This window comes from Felis catus, chromosome B2 (genome assembly GCF_018350175.1).
Source record: "Felis catus isolate Fca126 chromosome B2, F.catus_Fca126_mat1.0, whole genome shotgun sequence".
In the NCBI taxonomy this organism is placed as follows: domain Eukaryota; kingdom Metazoa; phylum Chordata; class Mammalia; order Carnivora; family Felidae; genus Felis; species Felis catus.
The window spans coordinates 94573958-94597045 of record NC_058372.1 but is presented as its reverse complement, the minus strand read 5'-3'; the positions used below and the strand labels follow the sequence as shown (position 1 = coordinate 94597045).

General features: G+C 42.5%; 1 protein-coding gene and 1 long non-coding RNA gene across 4 annotated transcripts in view; one reads left to right on the top strand and one right to left on the bottom strand.

Annotated features, from left to right (window-relative positions):
- The window catches only part of PREP (prolyl endopeptidase), a 119871-nt gene extending 98186 nt beyond the window's left edge, over window positions 1-21685 (top strand). Inside the window, exons 11-15 of the mRNA XM_011282523.3 lie at window positions 8299-8435; window positions 11168-11262; window positions 14043-14174; window positions 17732-17888; window positions 20932-21685. Coding sequence (XP_011280825.1) covers window positions 8299-8435; window positions 11168-11262; window positions 14043-14174; window positions 17732-17888; window positions 20932-21226 — 816 coding nt within the window. The 3' untranslated portion in view covers window positions 21227-21685. The remainder of the gene's footprint in view (window positions 1-8298; window positions 8436-11167; window positions 11263-14042; window positions 14175-17731; window positions 17889-20931) is intronic.
- LOC109499811 overlaps window positions 1-23088 on the bottom strand; it is a 72500-nt gene that overhangs the window by 23043 nt on the left and 26369 nt on the right. For all 3 annotated transcript variants that reach the window (XR_002157322.3, XR_006598129.1, XR_006598128.1), the window contains exon 2: window positions 20290-20440. This is a non-coding gene — a long non-coding RNA (uncharacterized LOC109499811). The remainder of the gene's footprint in view (window positions 1-20289; window positions 20441-23088) is intronic.

Genomic DNA, 23088 nt, shown 5'->3' with positions numbered 1-23088 from the left:
ATCTCTTAACTACACATTAAGACAACTGGGCATGTATTCAGTGACCATCATCTCATGCCTAAGCATGCTTCCAGAGTGATACTACTTTATATTTGGTGGCGCCTCTGGAAAGTCATACTTGACAATAAAGGGTAGTCATTTCTGGTGTTTTGTTTTGTTTTGGTTTGGTTTTTTTACTATATACTTTATATAAGTAGAAACCTTTTGTCTCTTTTCTTCACTAGTTTTTTAATTTAAAGAATTCAACTTGAGGATCTGTGAGATCTTATCTGTTAAATAATCATTCATTAGAATATGGGCTTCAATATACAGAATTGGAATCTGCTTTAAATTTAATCGATTGCTTAGAAGGTTGGGGTTGCTTTCTTTAGGATTGTCATAAGCATTTTTTGTGTTTCATTTGTTAATTGTATCTGTTACACTTTTAAAAATACCATTGAAACTGAATTATTTTAGTAGAATGACATTGCAGATACACTGAGATTTTTATTATTTTAGTAATCTGCCTTCAAGATGGTAACACTGATGACTGCTTGGAGAAGGATTATCTTTCCAAGAAGACCTTTTTTGCTTTAAAAAATAGTAAATATTACAACCTCTGTATCTGAAATGTGGCTTTTCACATGCTTGAATGAGTCTCCTTTTCAAGAGGGTAACAAAAACAGAAAAGCCAATAAATCACAGTATCTCTGGCAGAATATTTGTCCCCTGGATTCCCTAGAGACTGGTGATCATTGTCTTGAGAGGAAAAAAAATCTACTAAATCAGTGCCAAAGCTTCTAACATTTGCAAAATATTAGATAGTTTACACCCGATAAAGATATTTACAAGGAAGTAATAACACAGTGAATTACTTTGTGATAAGAGTAGGAAAAAAACCTGGACCAGGGACTTAGGAGAGCATGGTGGTAATTTTCCATAAACTGGCAGCATTACCTTGGCAGGTATCTTATCTTCATGGACCTCAGGTTTGTCATTCATATAATAAGAGAGGGTGACCAGCTTATGAGGTCCCAGAGTGACAGTCTCTCCTTGTATCTAAAACATTGCAAATCTCCAGAATTTGGGATTATCTTATTAACTCCCCGGGGCTTAGAAAGAACTGATACCAGCTTTTTTTTAACCAAGTGGTACGGTCTTGGGACTGCTCAGAAAAGACCCGTCACTGTCCTCTATCGACAAACAGCACGGGCTTCATAGAGAATGTAGACCTTTATTGCCTTGTTGTGCTGAATGTTCTTGGTTCAAGATGTGGAGTAACATTATTACACTGCTGTGAGAGTCTCCAAAATGAGGCATTTAAGTTTTAAAGGGGAGAGAAATAAAATTAAGGAGGGAAGCTTTCTTAATCTAGTGTTTGAGCAACCTTTGGCTGGCTCACTAATGTTTAGAACTAACTGACTTTGAATGGCTGCCGTGATGTTTATTTTGGCTTTGAATGGACGTCATGATGTTTATTTTGACTTGTGCTGTCCCTGATGAAGGTTTCATGTGGCCACATGCTTAAGTAGACCCTCTTATGAGATCTCCCAGGAGCTTCTTCGGTGGTACTTGCAGTCTGTTAAGGGGAAGCGTGTGCCCAAGGACAGACCCTGTTACATTGGTGTCACGGGCTTCTTGTGGAACTGGCTCTATTGCACAACCTATTTGCTCTGCTGCTGACAGGAAGAAGGGAAGGCAGGGCCCATCAGCTTCACATGATGAGCCATTACCGCTGGATGATAGAGAGACTTTCTCTGTTACTCAAGTAGCCGCCTGTTAGATCTTGTGTGAGCACTTTGTTTTCCTGTCCATTAAGGATTCCATAAGAGCCCTGGCATTCCATTAAAGGGCTGTGCCCACAGTGGACACTCAAAAACAATGGATGTGTATTGCCAGCGCCCTCTCATTTGGTTACAAGTATGAGGGGGGAAAAAAGTAAGTCGTTTTGCTTTTTAACTTGAACCTAAGTATTGTCATGGCAATAGGCTATTAAATAATGGAAGAATTACACATGGATTTAAACTTTGGCAGTTGTGGGGCACCTGGGTGGCTCAGTCGGTTAAGCATCCGACTTCGGCTCAGGTCATGATCTCGCGACTCGTGAGTTTGAGCCCCGCGTCGGGCTCTGTGCTGACAGCTCAGAGCCTGGAGCCTGTTTCAGATTCTGTGTCTCCCTCTCTCTCTCTCTGACCCTCCCCCATTCATCCTCTGTCTCTCTGTCTCAAAAGTAAGTAAACGTTAAAAAAAAAAATTTTTACAAAAAAATAAACTTTGGCAGTTGTCTACTCATAAGGCACTAATGGCTTCTGTACATATATATATGTTACATTCTAATTTTTGTATGTTACTGATAGTAGTTTCAGGTTCTATTCCTACCACAGTGCCACTTTAGCAAATGAGAGGCGTCAGGGAGACAGTTGGGTTTGAGGCTAGTGCTGTATGGAACCCTGAGCAGGTCCACCAGTACAAATGGTGGAGGGGAGGCCTGGCTGTGGGAACTGAAAGGACTGAGAGGTCCTTGGCACAAGACCAGATTCTGAGTTGGCAGTCGAGTGGCTGAAAAGAGAGAGAATGAGAGAGCACTGTTACTAACCAAAATAAAAGAACCCCAAGGAAGTACATCCCACGTATACCCAGGGCATGGTGTCTTGCAGGTAGAGAGGGGCCACCTGCCATGTGAGATCACAGCCCCTCGTGTGGCCTGCAAGTGCGATCTTGAAGGTCTGTAGCAGAGAGTCATTTATTAAAGCTCTCTGAGATGGCAGAGGTGGGTTTGCAGAGAAAAGAGAAGAGACTGAGTATGGAAAATAGTAGCATGGGTGGGAAGAAGAAGAGCTAGTCTGGATTGGTTAGGAAGGCTGGAAAAGAATTAGGGAAATACAGAAGGACCCAAGACATACTCTGCCCAAGAACCCAAAGCAGTTGCCAGATAGAGATCAAAACAGATGAGGCCTGGGAAGAAACCAGTTAAAAAATAGCATTTCTGAACAGTGGGGGAAAGAATAATTCTTCCGTAAATGGTACATAATAGTTGGCCATTTGGGGGAAAGACCATATGTAAAAATAAACTCCATTTGGATTATAAATATAAATGTAAAAACTAAAAATGAAAATATAGACAAATATTTATATAACTTGGGGTGAGAAACTTCTGTCTATATATGTGGTATATATATTCAAGATACCACAAAGAGAATTAAAAGGTTATAGGCTGGGAAGAAATGCAAGCAAAACATGGCAGGGGGAAAAAAGGTAGTATCTTTAATGTAAGAATAGTTTCAGGATGCCTTGGTGGCTCAATCGGTTGAGCAGCGTCAGACTTCGGCTCAGGTCCTGATATCTTGGTTTGTGAGTACCAGCCCTGTGTCAAGCTCTGTGCTGACAGCTCAGAGCCTGGAGCCTGCTTCCAATTCTGTGTCTCCCTCTCTCTCTGCCCCTCCCCCACTTACAGTCTGTCCCCCCCCACCTCTCAAAAATAGACATTAAAAAAAAATGTTTCTATAAACTAATCAGAAAAGTAACACAATAAAAGAACAGATACACTTTGTTTCCTGAGGAAGAGACATAAAATGACTAAAATGAAAATGTTTGCTAATTTAAAACTAATCTTAAAGCAATTATGAAATGGTAATATTTGCCTATTAGACCAGCAAAAATTAAAATCCATTTTAACATCCACTGCTAAGAAATGTACACTGAGGTAATTGCTGTCACTAAGGACCTAAATTGATACACTGTTTTTAGAGAATTATTTTTCAGAATATATTGAATTTTTAAATGGACATATACTTTGATCTGGCAATCTCATTTCTAAGAATATATCATACAGAAATCATAGAATGAGTATATGAGATTTATCTAAAAGGGATTTATTCCATTGTTGATGAGAGAAAAAGAATAGTCTGAATATCCATCAGTGAGGAAGTGATTAAATGTATTTGTGTACATTTATATGAAATACTAGGCTGCCATTTTTGTTTTGTTTTTCATTTTTTGTGGTTTCTTTTAATGAGGCAAGTCTGGGTGCTTTAACGTGGAAAGCATTCCATGATATCTTGCTAAGTGAGGAGAGGAGGAGTACACTGTAGGCCAATGTCAGCCTGATTCTGTGTATCGCCATATAACAATAACCCGAATATGTGCAAATATGTATGAATAGATGTGTCTCTATAAGCCTATGAAAAACTTGTGAAGGTTATGCACCACCGAGGCAGGGGTGAAGGTAGAGGGGCAAGGAGAAAGATAGAAACGTTCGCTGATGCCCTTTAAGGGTGGTGGTGGAGACAAGAGTGAATGAGGTTGGAAGGTGTGAGCTGGGGGTGTGGGTTACTGTGGAGATGATTGATCAGGAAGGAAGAGGGAAATGGAAATTTAGCTCTAGGGGCACATAGGGCAATGCAAAAGGTTTTCGTTTTGTGTTACATAGGATAGGAGAAGTCGGAGTGTGTTTGCATGCCAAGGAAAGGGAGAAAATACAAAAAGAAAACATTGTGGTCGTCAGAAGTGTGGTGGGGGGTTGTCAAGGACTGGAATCTCTCTCTGGAGTTTCAGAGGGTGAGTGAAGTTGGCAGAAGGTTTTTTAAGAACTCCAAGCAGATGGCCTCTATGACGACAGGCAAGACAAAGAGTAGGGGATGCAAATGGGTGGTGTGGGGAATGGAAGAAAATGGAAAGTGTTGGGAACAGCTACTCTGGAGTTGATTTAGGCACAAAAAAAAGGGTATAAGGAGGACATTTAGGAAAAGACATAGGGAGGAAAAGAAGGAAGGAGAAGCAAGGAACTCGTTTAGGGGAAGGGAAAAAAAAAGACCTAAAGCATAAGTTCAGAGCTCATGACTTCAGGTATTACTGATTTGCAGCAAAGTGAGTGGACATTTTCTGAGTGCCAGCAGCTCGGAGAAGGAGAAGGGATCCAGGGGGGTTAGGTTAGCATTAGAGGATTTCAGGCATAGTGACACCACGAGAGCTGCTAAGGGTCTCAAGTTGGGCGAGAAAGCCCAAGTGAAGCTGACAAAGCAAGAGAATATAAGGGACTGAATGTTGTAATAAGAGTTGAAAAAAAAAAAAAAAGAAAACAGATACCCCAGGAGTAAGGGAGGGAAGGAGGTGGTGGAAAAACAAGTTGGAGTCACACAGGGGCAACATCAGAGTTCCTTGCAGAGAGTCTCAGGTTCTGAGGGCAAAGACAGAGCCAGGTGATGGGTGTTTGCACTGCCCGTTGGTTTGTCTCCATGCACCTCGAGTCCCATGAGGGAAGAAGTTAGCCAGGTCTTGTCCAGTGCCTGGCACGTAACAGACACACAGCAAACATCTGAACAAGTGGCCAGCGTGGCGTGGAAGCTAAGGTATCTGTAAGGACAGGATGCCGGATGGGTCCTCAGTTGCACTGTGAAAGTCGCTAAAGAAAATCGCATGAAAACGAGGGGGAAGAGAAATATAGCCTTCCATATTGAATTGTCAAGGATGGTGGGGACACACCTGGTTTTAGTTGACACAGTTGACAAGGAGAGAGGGGGTGATAAAAGTAAATTGTGTGACTAGCTTTTGAGCCCTGATCCACCTGTGCCAGAATAGGTAGGAGACCTGCTAAATCTGCAGGTTTCAGCGCTCCACCCCAGACCTATGGAGTCAGAATTTCTGGGAATGCAGTTTGGGAAACTGCATATTTAACATGTTTGTCATAGATGCTGAGGCCCACCCACTAAGACTGGGTATGAGAAGTAAATGGAAATAAGGAGTCTGCCAGCTTCTCCTCCTATCCAAGCAAATCCAGAGCAGTGGGAAAGACAACCCCAAAGCATCTTAAAAGTTTTTGAAGGAAGCGGCTTTAAGAGGAAATCAGTTTCAGTTAAGTCAAAGAAGTACAAAGCATATGATGGAAAATGGCAGGGCTATTTTTAATGACTGTTTCTAAAATGTTCACATGGATTCATTCCATGGTTATGAAGAGACTCAAGATTCCATTTGCCCTTTTATTGAAGAGTCAGGTTAAGGTTTATTATCAATTTCCGTTCCATAAACAGAAATGGCATAGAACACTGCTGTGTGTGTCTCTGTGTGTGTGTGTGTGTGTGTGTGTGTGTGTGTGTGTGTAGAGATGTGATAAAATCTGTATACACGCATATCTGTATGGTGTGTATTTATTTCAAGTCGGAAATAGCCTTCTTGTAAGGAGTTTTCTTGAAGGTGATTTTACTGTAATCATCTCACAGTGCCCTTTCACTTTTGGACAGCGTTCAAAATGTTATTTTAACATCTGAATGACACAGACTTAAGCTTGGATATATTTTTGCAACTACGGCCTGAAGGGGACTCTGTGCTTCTGATGGTATCTTCTAAAAGGATTCCTTTGTCCTGGAGCCAGACAGGGGAGACTTGCAGGTGTTGGAGATGTATAGGCGGCCACAAGAAGGGTGGTACCAGAGCAGCCAAACTGTCACAGAGCAACAAGATGGGAACTCTAAGAACAGAAGGAGAGTCAGCTTAGTGGGGACTAGAGGGCCATCAGCCCTGCTGACTGGGTGAAGAGTGGGGTTCAGACGAGGGTATTGCCTGAGGACGGGTGAGCTGGATTGGAGAGAGATCAGGGGTTTGAGGATAGGTGTAAATTGGAGGGAATGCTATTTTTGAACAGATGACTCATTTAAGGTAGAATCACGTGAGACACGGGTGGCTCAGTCAGTTAAGTGTCCAACTCTTGATTTCAGCTGAGGTCATGATCTCACAGTTCGTGGGATCAAGCCCTACATCAGCCTCTGTGCTGACAGCAGGGATCTTGCTTGGGATTCTCTCTCCCCCTCCCCTGCTCTCTCTTTCTCTCTCTCAAAATAAATAAACTTTATTTAAAGAAAAAAAAAAAAAAGAATCGTGTGAGACACTTTATTCCCCTGCTCCAAATTCTCCTCAAGTCTGAGCTGAAGGCCCTACACTTGAGTTCATTAGCCCCAGCCAGTGACTTGGAACTTGGACTTGGAACTTGCTCCTCTTACTGTGCATTTACTTGTAGCACCCACACAGTTACACTCTATTAGAGGCTGCTAACTGGCCTCTAACAACTTTAAATTAAAGTGTGCCCCTTTTGATAATTCTGAACCCTGCAGAGTATTGTCCATGATTCCTAAACTCTCAGATTTACGTCTCAGTATTTGTCTCCGAAGTCAAAAACAAATGCTTCTTTTTTTGCTATTATTTCTTGTCAGGGTTCCAAAAACTACCAAGTTTGCAGGCATTTATGGTGGCCCTGTAGTGCTTTTCTCTAAATCTGCACCCCTACCTCCCAACCCCTGGTTGATTTCCAAGGACTTTGTGGCAACTTCCTACAATAGAACTACCTTAAAAAGCTTTGGATAAAATATGGCTCCAAGCCACAGAGCGCAAAGGCTTATGTCCTTGAGTGTACCTTGGAAGGTCAGCAAGACGTTTCTGAACTGGAACACTTTCCAGGTGTCATTTGGGGTAAACACACCATGTTTGCCCAAAAAGAAAGCTGTTTACAGGTTTTCTGTCTGGAAGAAGCCATTATCAGCTTTTGGTGGCTTATCAGTTATTCTATGGCTTATCACTTGACTAGCAGTCAATGTTCTCTTCCTTATGCTTTTTCTCTTACTCCTTTTATCCAAGAAGTAATGAATATAGAAATGTTGACTGAACTTGCCCAAGGTTGCCCAGACTCTGGCAAGTTTGATGAGCCTTAATTAAGAATGCTGGAGAAAATGTCTTTAACCAGGAATAATAGGATTTCTTTATCGTTGTTGTTCTACACTGTAACCTAATATATGCTTTGTAGTTGCTAACAGTTACTTAATATCTTAACACAGAAGAAATGAAGAGTTGTCTTAACATGTAGAGAGGAAGTTGAATATGAAATTTGTTTCCTAGAAAAGTTTCCCCAAATTGAATTGTTTGGTAGGATGGCCAGATCTGACTTTTCCGGTGCTGGGAGGGTGACAAGGAGTAGAGAACTGAATGCCTGTTCTCTTCCACGGACCATGCAGTAGGCACAGTGGCCCCATTAGGGGCTGAAGAGCTGAGGCCAGGGGATAATAAATGGCTCACCCAAGGTCACCTGGTTAGATAGTTGTGGAATAAGAATTCAAGTTCAGGTGTCTCTACTTTCAGACACTTGACTCCACACTATCTCCATAAAAACTGAAAGATGCTTCACCACTAAATAGCCAGTGAATGGTACTGGATATCCATTGTGCTCCTCTCTATCTTCAAGAGAGAATTCACTACCTGCACGTTTTTCCATTTAAAAGCATGCAAGTGTTTGTTGACTAACTTCTACTAAATCTACTCTACTTTCTTTTGTTCTAGATTTTCTACCCCAGTAAGGATGGTACAAAGATTCCAATGTTCATTGTACATAAAAAGGGCATAAAATTGGATGGCTCTCATCCTGCTTTCTTATATGGCTACGGCGGCTTCAACATATCTATCACACCCAACTACAGGTAAGCACAGGATACTCTTGGAACTTCAGCGTATATTTAATCCTCACCATAGAGTGGGAAGATACCAGAGACTAGACTATTAACTCATTTTTAAAGTATATTTAACTGTATATTTCTTGCTTGTTTTTGTGGAGGAGCAGGGTTGTGTGTTAAGTATGTATACTTTGGGTCAGGAATTTCAGGATCGTTTACAAGCTAATTTTATGTCTTCAGTGAACGGGTTGTTTGAGAACTAGATGCTGAGGCTATATATAGCTGCCAGGCTACAGAAGGTTAGCATCAACTGAGGTCTTACAGAAAGGAAGCTTGTACCTTCAGTGTTTATCATTTGCTGTCACGCCACTGTCCTCAGTATTCTTTTCAGAGGGAATGTTTTTTCAGCTAATGATTATATTTTTCAGCAGCACAGAGTCTTAAAATAGACCATCTTAACATTCTACCACAGTATATTTTCTGTATATTCTGTTACTTCATTTTAAACTGTTCGGTTTATGTGATGATTTACCAACAAGTATTGTTCAAGGGGGGAAAATCTGCATTGGTACATTTGCTATTATTTAAACATCTTCTGTCAGTTATTTGCAAACTTGATTTCAGTATCCGATTCACAGTATAAAACGGAGTTTGTGGTGAACATTTTTGGTAAAAACGAGGAGTCTCCTACCAGCAAGACCAGCTTTAAGCCAACTTCTAAATAGAGCCTCATAGGAAATCTGGTCATATTCAGGAAGAAATGTATGGACAGGTGACTACCAGGACATAAATTCAGAGTAGATTCAAATAGCTGCCCAAAATTTGAAGACAAGGAAACTGTTACTTTGTTTTGAGCCTTTGACAGCTAAGTACTTAGGACTTGATCAAGTATGAAACACGGTCCCTGCCCTGAAATACTTGATATTATGAACTGCCTTGGATATCTGCTTAAAGAGTTTGATTTTATCCTTTTGTTAGTGAGAAGCTGATGAAGTTGTAAAATCATCATGTAGATCAATATTTTCAGAGGGTTTGTGAGGCATCATTACGTGAATAAAATGAAGGGAAGCCAGTCAGATGAGTGGAGTAATGGTTGCTCTTCATTCACTGTCCAGCGACAGTGCTATTTCTACGTCCTGCAAGCCGCCTCCGCACCAACCATTGTTCTAGGCAGGGCCTGAGCTACAGGTGGGCTGCCATGTCATTGTGTGCCCCTCTTTATCACTCAAAGTGATGAAATCCAAGATTCAGTGAACAAGTCAGAGACTTGCACCCTGAGCCTCGCTTCCCTTAGTCGCTACAGTGGGACTTAGATAGAGACAACATGGATTTCTCCGCTGATCTGTTGTAGCTAAAACTGCTTATCTTCGTTCATTTGTACAGATAGTTATTAATCCTGCTCTTTGGGGATTTGAGAGATGAATAAGGGAGGGTCCCTGTACCATTTTTATCCCAGGACCCAGCAGATAGGCTGGGAGCTTCCGTAGAGACCATCAAGGGTGCATGAAAAATTTTGATGAGAAGACCAAATGATTGGAAATCCATTTGGCCAATCCAGTCGTGTGGTATGACCGCCTCCCCAGACTCCCTTTCTCTGCATCCTCAAGACTCGGGAAATTACCACTCAGGCCATCTAGAGTCCCAGGTTACAGAGACCTGCATTTCCCCAGTTACTAAAAGGGGAGAACGATAAAATTTTCATGAACATTTCTCAAAACACAATTAATTTTAGCTAACAGCAAATAGATGTCATTCAGCACTGTGAGGGTCAGACTGGAAAGAGGAAGAGAAAACAAAATCCAAATTTCCCAAAGGACTTACTTAACTCTTTCTCCTAGCAACTTTATGCTATAGTGTCTTATTTAGTGCTTATTTATAGTGCTTATTTAGTGCTTATTTCCAGAAAACCTTCTCCAGCCCTGAGACCTCCATGCTTGCTTTCTGGCCTGTGTCCTTGGTCTCCTCTACCTCTCTCACACCTTATGTTACCTAATTTAGCATCTTAATGTCTGTAAAACTGGAAACACTCTTTAAAACCCATATTTTAAAGAGGTTTCTTTCTTCCAACTTGCATAGTTAGAAGATACCAGAAACAGTGGAGCAGGGACCACCACTAGGGATTCCTGCCACCCAGAGCTATTCACACCAGGGCTGTGTCATGTGGCTGGTGATACTCAGTTTGCCAATACGGTTGTTTAAAAGATGGACTCAGTATGAAATGAGGGCTTCTGGTTCTTTCTCTGTTTGCATTGTGAATCATGTATTACCAGGGTGCCTGGGTGGCTCAGTCGGTTGAGCATCCAACTCTTGATTTTGGCTCTGGTCATGATCCCAGGGTTGCGGGATCAGGTCCCACATGGGGCTTCATGCTGACTGTGGAGCCTATTTAAGATTCTCTCCCTCTCTCTTTCTCCCTCTTCCTTTGCCCCTCTGCCCCACTTGCACACACACACTCTCTCTCTAAAAATAAAGTTTAAAAAATGAATTATGTATTCCCACTTCGTATAGTAAAATATTTACCAGTATAGAAAAATGAGATAAACCGAATGTTCATGAAAATGTATGAACTTTGCAGTTAAACATTAATCAGAACTTTTATATTTTTCACTTTAATCAAATAATACAAAAATATGAATCTCCTCTTTCAGTATTTTACATGTGGAATGTCTTCAGGGATACATTTTCTTTTTGATGGAGGGAGACAACATGGTCCTTACCAGGCAGTTAACAGAAGGTTAACTGTTTGTTCCGTTTCTCAGTGTGTCCAGGCTCATCTTTGTGAGACACATGGGCGGTGTCCTTGCAGTGGCCAACATCAGAGGAGGCGGCGAATACGGAGAGACGTGGCATAAAGGTGAAGTATTTTCTCTACAGAAACACAGACATGGCATAGCAAAAGCTACGTCTGAATGAGCTGACGGGGTCAGGAGCAGAAAAGTGTTTGGCTAGACAAGTGAAAAATAAGGTATTTTCAAACATGTTGCAGGCACCACTGCCCCTCTAAAAACAAGTCCATGTTTTCACATTTTGTTTCCCTTTGTAATCTGTTTATTTTAATCTAATGAAGTATGTATTTTTCAGAAACATTCCTTTTAGACCATAATCAGAATTGGTGGTTTTTTGTTTTGTTTTCATTTTTGTTTTGTTTTTTAGCAATGCACTAGGTACATTTTTATCTATCACTGTCAAAAGTGAATCTGCAGGGCACTTTTTGGTATTTATTCTGTCTCTTTTTAGTAAATACCAGGTTGGTTGTGTGGCATTATTTGGCTCTCTCAAATAGGTCATTTTCTCTTAAAAGAAAAAGAACAATCTAAAATAGAGCTTCCTGGGCATTTCTTTCCTTGTTTTCTCTGATTTTCCCATGATTGCTGAGAAGTAGCATCCTCCTGGCCTTGCTGCTGTGACTCCATGATGGGCAGGTTTTAGACCCAGGAGCTCCGTCCTTTGTCTATTCTGGTTTTAATGATTTAGGCTCTGGTCTCTGGGCTCCTGAAACGTGTATTCCAGTTGGCTGAGAATACTGCTTCTATATGAAACTTCATTCTCCAGACTGTAATAATTTTTTAAAGGCCTAACACTTCCTTTTCTTTATATATGGGGTACATCCTTTCTCCCAGCCTTTTGTGTATCTGGAATTCATAGACTAACCAATAGCTGGAGGAGGATGCAGGAACACACGTTCACCCTCACAGCCCCAGGTTTCTCCCGTCTCTTGACCCTTGACCATCATTTATGAGAAAGCCTGCTAGGACAAAGGTGGCCACCAGTGCTTGGTCAGCAGCCCCAGGTTAAAGGGGTCTTTTCCCACAGTAGGAACAGCAGATCTGTGTATATCTACTTGTTCCCAAATTTCAGGCCTTCTCTGCATCAAATCCAGTCCGCAATGATGAGGATCTGTAAAGAGATTTTTCAGAAGTACCTGTTACATGTCAAGATGTAGGAAAGGCCAGGTCTGACTGAACATTCACCAAGCACCCCAAGGGCTGACATCAGATAAGTTATTTGAGCATCTTAGCAAGAGTATTTCTCATTAACAAATGGGCTCCTGACCTGCCTGCCATCATTAGGTGTCATCCCCAAAGACTTTATCAATGGTCATTGTGTAATTTTGACCCTGACCTGATATTAAGAGTTTAATTACATTAAAATCATACTGTGATATTAAGAGATGATTGATCAAATAAGAAAATCTCTACATACCATATATTTGACTCGTATCCCAAATCCGTATGCTAAGTCTGGATCACCTGAAACACCTGATTTACTAATGACAACGTTTGTTTTAACTCACATACACCCCTATGTGGACTCCTGGTCCTGTGGCCCTCTCCTGGAGAACCCAGATTCTTCCCCATAAAACCCCTCTGGTCATCAGGTGTCTACCATGCTATGTATGATAGGCACAGGGCTCTTTCTCATCTCTGTATTAATTAGAACCAACTTATTGTCCAAAAGCCCTGGGTGGAGTTTGGAGCTTGAGGGAGGCTAACAGTAGACAATCTGTGCCGTGTTTAAACTGATTCATAAACTTCTCCAGATTTAGGCATAGGACCAGAAATGTACTTTTCCAGTTAGACCCCAGTATACTGAACATTGATATATCTAAATTCCGTTCTGTTTATGTATGGAGTTTAAAATTTAGTGCTCTTTAGAAAATATAGTCATATACCCAAAATGATATTATTTCTGGAAACTAAGTAATCCTAGCTGTTCTAATTCACTGATAATTTCTGATTAAAATTTTAATAACATTTGTTTTGATATGAAAAAATTTCTTCGTAGCACTGCTTCATCTTTAATTGAATTTCTGTAGAAGTGGTTAATCTCAGATATCTAATTAGAGCTATGCCTGCTTCTTGTTCATTTCATAGGCAGTTATTTCAGACATCTGTTCTTTTGAGGGTACATCTTTGACTTTTGGCCTTCACTTTTAGATATTCCAAGACCTTACAAATGTTCCTCTCTTTACATAATTTGCATGGTTGTATACATTGGATGACTTCTAGATGAGGAAATCCGGATTCTCTGGGGAGATGTCCGAGATCTTCATTCAAGAACTGAGGAACTGTAATAGGCTGCTCTCTGCAGCACTACCTTCCCACCTAATTCCTGCTTACATTCCTTAATTAAGAGCAAAACCGAAGAACTTCTTTCTCATCGTTAGGATTTCAGTCTCCTGCAAAGGGGAGAGGGCTGAGAAGCACACCTGTGCAGAGCACTGCCGTCGTCCCTGGGTGGGGGAGGCACACACAGCCCCATCGTTGTTCACTAGGTGGAGCTCAGAAAGGGTTGAGCACAGCTCGAGGTTAAGTTCAGCTTCTCCAAAAACCTAGATTCGTTCTGATTACATGCTTTCATACTTTGGTCCTCATGGTTCTCTGACATAACAGATCATCTCTTCTCTTTGGGGCACTGCCGTTGTATTTAGAAAAATACAAATCCACCGTATGGCTTGGTGATTGTGGTATTGATGGATTTCCATGATGCATATTCTTAATGTGGTGTCAGCCCATTGTGTTTAAGTGATCAATAGTTGAAACTCTGCCCTATCATTTGAATTCCATTTAGGTTAAAATTGTCTTTTTTTAATGTTTTGTTTCTTAACCAGTCTTCCACTTTGGCACATTGCAGGTGGTATCTTGGCAAACAAACAGAACTGCTTTGATGACTTTCAGCATGCTGCAGAATATCTCATCAAGGAAGGTTACACATCTCCCAAGAGGCTGACTATTAATGGAGGTTCAAATGGAGGCCTCTTAGTGGGTGAGAACTGGATTTTATTGTACTTACTAGTTAACACTCTGGGGGTTTTCAGATACACTGTAGACAGCTCTTGATTTACTTGGCTCATGGATGGGAGCAGTGGTCCAAAGATAACAAAACCCATTTGTATTGGAGTAGGTACCTGATAAATGACACATGAAGACCCAGCTGAGGGTCCCCTGGGTGGCTCCGTCGGTTAAGCGTTCGACTTCAGCTCAGGTCATGATCTCATAGTTCATGGGTTTGAGCCCCACATCAGGCTCTGTGCTGACAGCTCGGAGCCTGCTTCAGACTTTATGTGTATCTCTCTCTCTGCCCCTCCCCAACTCACACTCTGTCTCTCTCCCTCTCTCTGAAACGTAAATAAACATTAAAAAAAAAGATACTGCTGAACCCATCTTACATAGACTTGATTCATGATAGCCTGAAAAGCTGTCCCACCTGTCTGCCCTGAGCTCTTCTGAGCTGCACACTGGGTAGGACCCTGTCCCCACACGGATCCACAGGTTTATAGAGTTCAGCCATCACGGGACTGAGCCTGACAACCCCTATGGTTGTGCTACTCAGAACTTGCATGATCATCATGAAACATTTGTTGAACACCTGTGCTGTGGGTGCAGCGAGAGGAGAGATGGAGAAAATGAGGTAGCGTACAGATGGATGCACAGCGTAACAGTAATGAGCGAGTTCATACTGTTAGTTCTCACTTGCTGAGCACCTGTGCTGGGCCCAGGGCTGAGCTCTTCTCATGCATATTCTCATTTGACACTCACACAGCCCAAGAGACAGGAACTGACTGGGATTGGGTTAGTCCCGTTTTCCTGATGACTCAGGAGCACTGAAGGTTGAGTAGCTTGCCTAGGGTCACACAGCTGGAAAGTGTGTGATGCTGGGGTTGCACCCCAACACTATGGTTTTAGAGTCTCCTTTCACCTGTAAGTGCACTGCCTTAAAGTGGCTTGTCCTAATTTTTGGTAGTTAAATTTCACTTGGTAACGAACATTTATGGGCTTTGCTTGCTAGGGTCCTACACCCAATGTCATTAGGATATGACGGGCCGTTGTACAAATGTAGGCTGGACTTACTTTTGGAAGAGGGTTCAGGAAGGACAGCACATTCACTCAGTTTCCTTATCCTTGAAATGTACTGAGTCATTGCAAAACCTGAATACCTACCTGTTTTTACTCTTTACCCCTCTTGTAAAGAGGGGTAGTCTTATAAAAATAGAATACAGTCTTGTGAAAAAATTTTCCCATGGAGGTAAAATACATACGTCCAAAATAATTTGTTCAAATTTAGACAGGGCATTGATACAGTTCAGACACCACCTCTGACCCCACGGAGCTTTTGTTCTAGTGGAGGAGGCAGACAACACACCAAAGGCCCTGAGGCCAGCAAGAGCACAGAGCATTCTGGTGACAGTACAGAGGCCCACGTCTGTTGCTGGGCATGGTGAGCGAGGGAGAGTGTCAGGAGAGGTGAGAGACGGCAGGAGGCAAAAGCAGGCAGGACCCCGTAGCCAGTGTAGAGGACCCAGTTTACTCTGTGAAATAAGAAGCCTTTGGGGGAGTGTCATAATTTGACTTATTTTGTGATGGGATCAATCAGGGCAGACGGAAGGGGAGGTGAGGGCAGAAAGGCAGGCGGCCAGGGAGGAGGCCTCCATCCCAGTGAGGCCCAGTGGTGGCGTGGCCCTGGAGTGTGGCGATGGAGGTAGCAAGAAGGGAGCAGATTCTGGGTGTGTCCTGAATTTGAGTGAACTGAATTTGCACGTGGATTGTATGTGAAGGTGTAAAAGAGAAGCATTAAGGGCAAATCTAAGATTTAATGAGAAGGGATATTGAAAATACCATCTGATTCTGGCAGAATTGGATTTCCCTTTGTCAATGTGTTGAATGCTTATTAAAAAGGGGCTTATGAAAAGCCCCTCTCACATCTGAGTGAGAGAATCAGGGTCCCCCAGGGTAGGACTCAGGATCTGGCATTATGAATGAGGACTGAAATCAGAATTAGGGTGCGAACTAGGTTTTTTGCCAGAGGCAGGAAAAGCCCAGATTTTCTTGACTAACTCTTCGTCATGCCAGCTTTGATGTGACTCCCCTGCAAAGCCTCCCTATCTGCCTTACACCGGGTTGGGTACCCCTACCCCCCACTTCCATAGCACCCAGACTTGCCCATACTGGAATTGCTTGTTCACTTATCTTTCTCACTAAAACATTTACTGGTATATCTCCAGTGCCGGCACACAGCAGGATGTTCAATAAACACTTGTTGAATTATTAAAACAAAGAAATACATTTATATAACTTAAGTATACAAAGAAGAATATTTTAAAACAGTACAAGAATGTGTACCGTTTAGTTGATTAATTAGAGCCCGTTCTGGGTTTCAGGCCCTGCCTTGGGCTGTATGAACAGTTTCTACTCATGACACTTCCCACACCACGTGTGTGGGGTTTTCCCCCAACATCAACCAATTCTCCAACTCTCCAGACACCCACTGGATGTCTTACAGCTCAGTTCGGTTCTGATACTGCCCACAGTCAGCACAGACTCCACAAGGCAAGAACTCCGACTCACAAAACTGCCCCCACTTCAGACACCCAAGTCCAAGCCTCTTGTATTTCTGACTGACTGGCTATCGGTTGGGGTTCCATACCTGCCTCCTCAGGTTTGAGAATCTGCCAGAACAGTTCATAGACCTGAGGAACAGTAAGATGGAACTCTATGCATAGAGTAGGGGATGGGGTAGAGGGGTGCTCACAGAACTTCCATGCCCTCTCCAGGAATGCTCACAGAACTTCCATGCCCTCTCCGGGAATGCCACCCATCCAGTATTTCAGTGTGTTCGCCAACCTGGAAGCTCTTTGAACTCCACTGTTAAGGGGTTTTACAGAGGTTCTATTGTGCAGGCATGATAGATTAAATCATTAGCTGTTATTCAATTTTCAGCCCCTCCCTCCCCAGAGGTCAGGGGTGGGGATTAAAGATCCACCTCTCCAATCACATGGTTGGCTCTTCCGGCCACCAGTCCCCACCATGTAGCCATCTAGGGAGCCACCAAGAGTCACCTCTTTAGCATAAACTCAGGTATGGTTGAAAGGGGCCAGTTATTTCTTACCCCTATCACTCAGGAAATCCCAAGAGTTTTAGGAGTTCTGTGCTAGGAACTGGGGACAGGGACTAAATATATATTTCTTATTATGTCATAGATTCTGAACAAGTTTTTTTCGTGGAAACAAAAAAAAAAAAAAAGGAAAGGGAGCAGGAGACACAGATTTTCCAGGAAGTCCTTGAGTTTTTCCAAATAACACTCCCCTATTGAGATTCACTTTGGGGAGTAAAGCTCTATCCCTGGTGAGAATACCCTACGCCTCAGATATAGTGAAAAGAGGGAGAAAAGCTTATGGCCATTAGGCAGGGGATTTAGGATGGTTTCTTCCTGTGCTCTAGGAAAAAGGATAACCATGGTTCTGAAAGTATTTAAAGTGTTATTTTGGTTTTGTTTATTTAGATGTTTAATGATAGACTGCCTCCCTTTTCTATCTTGGTTTTCAGCTGCTTGTGCAAATCAGCGTCCTGACCTCTTCGGTTGTGTTATTGCCCAAGTTGGAGTAATGGACATGCTGAAGTTCCATAAATATACCATTGGTCATGCCTGGACCACCGATTATGGGTGCTCAGACAGCAAACAACACTTCGAATGGCTTATCAAGTAAGGTTTGAATTCATATTGATATATATACATATATGTATATATACGGATATATGTATACGTATATGTGTATATATGTGTGTGTGTGTGTGTGTTACTAACCGTGTGATATTGTACTACTGAACAGAGTCAAAAAGATAAGTGTTTGACTCTTTGTCCTCTACAGTTTCTCATATTTGCATATAACTTACTGCAAAAGTAGGGAAAGTGATGGGAATACCTATGTGTCTTCCTTGTTTTGATCTTTAACAACAACAAACTACAAAGATGTGATAGGCAGACTTATAAGCCCCACCCCACCCCAGATTCCTGTCCCCTGGTTTCTTTAATCAGACACTAATCTGGGTGCTGCTGTGAAGGGACTTTGTAGATTAAATTAAGGTCACCAGTCAGCTCACCTTAAAATAAGGAGATAATCCTGGATTACTGAAGTGGGCCCAGTCTAGTGACTAACCCTTAAAGGCAGAGCACTTTCTCTGGCTGGAGTCAGGGAATGCAGCAGAAAGGGAGGTCAGATTGGAATCATGAGGGCTAGATCTGCCATTGCTGGCTTTGAAAATGGGGGAAGGGCCTGTGGGACCTGAGAACAGTCCCCAGCCATCATTCAGTCATCAAAGAAATGGAAACCTCAGTCCTGTAACCACATGGGAACTGAATGAGTCTGGAAGTAGATTTACTTCCCAGAATTTCCTGATAAGAGCCCAGCCAGCCGACACCTGGATTTCAGCTGAGACCCAGAGCAGAGAAGCCAGTTGGGCCCAGACATCTGACCGAAAGAACTGTGAGAATCTATGTGGGGCACCTGGGTGGCTCAGTCAGTTGAGCATCCAGCTCAGGTCATAATCCCAAGGTCATGGGATCCAGCCCCATGAATCAGGCTCTGCACTGAGCAGGCTTCCTGCTCGGGATTCTTTCTCTTAAGGAAAAAAAAAAAAAAAAGATATCTGTGTTGTTTTAAAAGCTGCCAAACTTATGGTAATTTGTTATCCTAGCAATCACAAAATAATAGAAAAAGGTGTCATCATACTTTACATCTATATATGGAATTTTTTAAGAAGGAAATAGAGATGTATGCAAGTACATTAAACTTATTTTGTTCTCTCAGTGTAACCATGTATATTTGAAACTACAAATCACATTATGAAAGTATTGCACAGCTTCATTCCTCGCCTTCAACCACTTTGGCAAGAACAGTGAGAAAATGGCAGGTGTTTAGACTCTTCGAGACTGCAAGCTACATTCTTTTCACTTCCCACATTTAGGGGTTTGGAGACCGTTAGCAGCAGCAGTTAGGAATTGCCCTTAGGATGGTGGAAGAGCTCTGTGTCCCCTGTCCCAACCTTCTCAGTCAACTTTAAATTTCAGTACAATAATTTCTCCAAAAACTTTTTCTTTCAGTGCTTTTTGTGGCTAGCTCCTCACTTAGAGATTCAGCTAAAATGACTAAAGTTTTTTCGTTAAATACTTTTAAACACACAGATAACCTCATTGGCAAATACCAGTAAAAGCTGAATATTTAAAGAGGCTCTAGTTCAAATTAAAGAAAATACGCACGTAGGGAGAGAAGTCCCATCTAAACTCAGTTGAAAATACTGACTGAATTGTTTATCAAAGGCAACAAAATATTCAATGGAACTTAATACTTCTAAAATTAATTTGGGGGGAAAGAAGGTTCTAAGTATTTTTTTCTCTCAAGATGTCTGGGATGTTCCTACTTTAGACTTTAATTTTCCAAACTGGCCCTCGCAGGGCAGTAGTTTCCTCATACCTCCTGTTCCCAAATGAGCAGAGAGCTCAGCCCTACACCACAAGCTGAGCCAGAGGGGGCCTCACCGGGAGCTGCTCAAACCCTGCAGCGTGTCCCATGAAGCACCGTCCGGAGACTAAAGGGGGTCTCCCCAATGAAGGAGCTGAATTTCCAAGTTTGGGAATAGCTTCAATAAATTTTCTACAGAACTTCTCAGAATCTTTGATGTATAAGTGTGGCATGTGTGTGAATCTCACAGGTAGGGGTTGGTATTCTGAGTAGGCAGAGTTTTCCAAACCTTTTTCCCCGAGAACTAACCCTTATCTGGGGTTGATCCAAGAGCACTCTTAAATGAACCAGAAAACCGATCCATTGCCACCCCCCTCTTTTCTGTTGGGAGGCTTACCTCCAGAACTTTTCAGTCTTGATATGGTTAAGTGAGCAGAAATTTTACTATTTTTGACTATTCACCCTCCAAATAAAACTCTACTAAAATAGTTGATGGTATTCATTAATACCGAACGCTCTGCAAGACATGATGTCCATATTGAGTCAGATGTGAAGAAAAAATAAGACATCTTGCTCACCTAACTACTATCAATTACTGTTTAATTTGGCTACACTTTTATTCTTAAAACCCTTTTGTTAGCTTACCAGGAAGGCTGTGCTTCAGAAGGCGCCTCCTTTCTGCTCCTCCGCTAACTCCATCAGCATCGGCCAAAGGCCGTTTCTTCCTGCTGGCCTGTGAGAGCCGGCAAGAGGCCCAGAGGGGACCCGTGTTCTTCCCAAGACTGCCAAGCTGAGCCTGGAATAAAAGTTTCATAGATATTAAAAGGGGCAAAAAGCTGTAACTTTGAATTTCAAGTTTTCCAACAAAAGAAAGGCTTGCACCTATGACGTCCACAATCAGTGGTTTAAAGTCAGTCCGCTTTGTAGTCACGAAAAAGTAAGTCTAAAGAGTATGGGAATCATTCAAGACCGTAAGTGTGCATATATAGTTACGGTCATTTCAACAGCCCCGTGAGTTTTTTGCTTTTTACACAGTCTTCCAAAGCGCAAGCAAATACGTGACACCGCTGCCCGGTTTCCAACAGCACAGCTCGCTAGGGCCCAGCTGACGGTGCAGGCAGGGTCTGTGGCGGTCCCCCGTGTGCCAGCTAGCTGCAGCCGTCGCTGGAGAAGTTAAGCTGCTACGCTGCCTCGCTCACTGGGCCCACCAGTCCTCCTTGATGAGCCTAGCGAACAAACAACTTTGCTTTAGATATCTGGCCTCACGAAACTGCCTTTGTCTTTCAGATATTCTCCGTTGCATAACGTGAAGTTACCGGAGGCAGACGACATCCAGTACCCGTCCATGCTGCTCCTCACCGCCGACCACGATGACCGCGTGGTCCCACTCCACTCCCTGAAGTTCATTGCCACCCTTCAGTACATCGTGGGCCGTAGCCGGAAGCAGAGCAACCCCCTGCTTATCCACGTGGACACCAAGGCAGGCCACGGGGCTGGGAAGCCCACGGCCAAAGTGATAGAAGAAGTCTCGGATATGTTTGCATTCATAGCACGGTGCCTGAACATCGACTGGATTCAGTAAATGGAATTTCCCACTCCCTCCTGACAGCCGGGGAAAACCTCAAGGGCTTTCACACCGTTAACCCGGAGAAACCACTGGGCATCATGCTTCCCCACGTGGACACTATTCCCGCACTCACAGACTGCAGTTGAACAGAACTGCTGCGGGAATTTTATCTTTTTTAGGCTTCTCCTTTTTAGCAAGCCCTTGGCGTTTCTTTTTCCACCCTGTGCAGGCACATGTTTTAAAAAAAAAAAAAAAAAAAAATTAAAAAGGCATGTTTGGATAAATAGCTAAATGGCAGCCAACACATCGTGAATAATAGATCGCTGAATTCAGAGCCGTAGTCGGGCACACTTCATATAGAGCACTCAGTGAAATGTGCTTCTGTAACCGTAACCAATATAGCTTTAAATGTGAGAGCTGTTCTCATGAAAAAGACTTCTTTACAACAATAATAAATGTTATTTAAGAATGGGAGGCTTGATTTCTGGTTCCTTTGTGTTGAGGGGCATTCTGGATCACATCACTTTTGTGTTGGAAAAGCAGTTCGCCTTTCCGTACAAGTTAGTTTCCAAACAAGGAAGTCCTAGAAGGCCAGCCCTGAGAAGAGGTTGAGTGCATCCATTCCAGCTCCCTGGTTTATTGTGATGCAGCCATTAGAGGCAGGCTCACTCTCCTCTGTATTAACCACTCAGCCGATCATCGGAGCCAGGGCTCTTTTGCTTTGGACACCTCTTCTTAAAAAGCAGCAGACGAGAAGCTTCAGATTATTGACCTATCAGTTTGGTTACAAACTATCCTGGACATCGGAGTACCTAGCATATAAAACTAAGAGATCACACGAGTGAACTACCCAGATACATTTATCCAAACCTAGCTTAAAATCAGAAATTTCAGCATTTCCCAAGCTGTTTCCCCCCACGGACCACTTAGGAACAGACTTAAACAGTTTCGGTCCCTCACCCCTGCCACCTTTTTAAGAGGAGGATATACCATTCCTCAGAGTATAGTTCATAACATTTCAAGGCATTAACATCTCATGAAACACTGTTCCTTTGGGCATCAGTCTGGGAAATGCTGATCTAATTTATGAGAAGAAAACAGTTTCTTCTTTGTCTTGCTTCATCAGATGACTAAAATAAAACCACTACTTTGTAGGAAGTATCTTAACCTTAAAGTTTAAAAGATCACCTCGTTATTCCATTAACTTGTACTTCCCCAGATAAGTCCGATTTTCCAATCATACATATTTGTGCTTTTCTTTAGAGCTCTGCCTTTCACATTGAGGTCTGAAATTAGACACCGTTTTCTGTCAAGTATATATCACTACATAGCAAGCCTAGCTGAAAGGTGGCTACTTTCTCATCTAGAATCAGGTATTCTATCAGAGTTTCAATAAGAAATGTATATAGTGTGGCTGTCATCGAACATGTGATGCACTGTATCCCCCTCCCCCCGAGAAAAGTGTGCCGCCCGCTATCAGCACGTACAGACTGACATCACCACCCACCACCGACCGGGAGAGATGCTAACACTAGCTGCCATGCACCTGCTGACCAGCATGGCAGGGGAAAAAATACAGTTGCATAGATAAGCTAGAGGCGGCCTTTCCCTTAGACCAGTTGGGTCATTTGAGGTATGAACAACTGGGTTGTTCCCAGTCAGTCCAGATTATTGTCAAGCTGGCACAAAATCCAGCCCTACTTTGCCACTGAGGTCTCCTACTTAACAGTGGAAAGTGAAAATCCAGTGGGTAGGGTCTCAGCTTCAGGAGAAGTCAGTCAGGCCCAGGTTCAAATCCCAACTCTCACTTAGTGGTAATTATGAGAAATAAGCAATATGGTACACTTATAAAAATGCCTACCAAATAATTGGTCTCT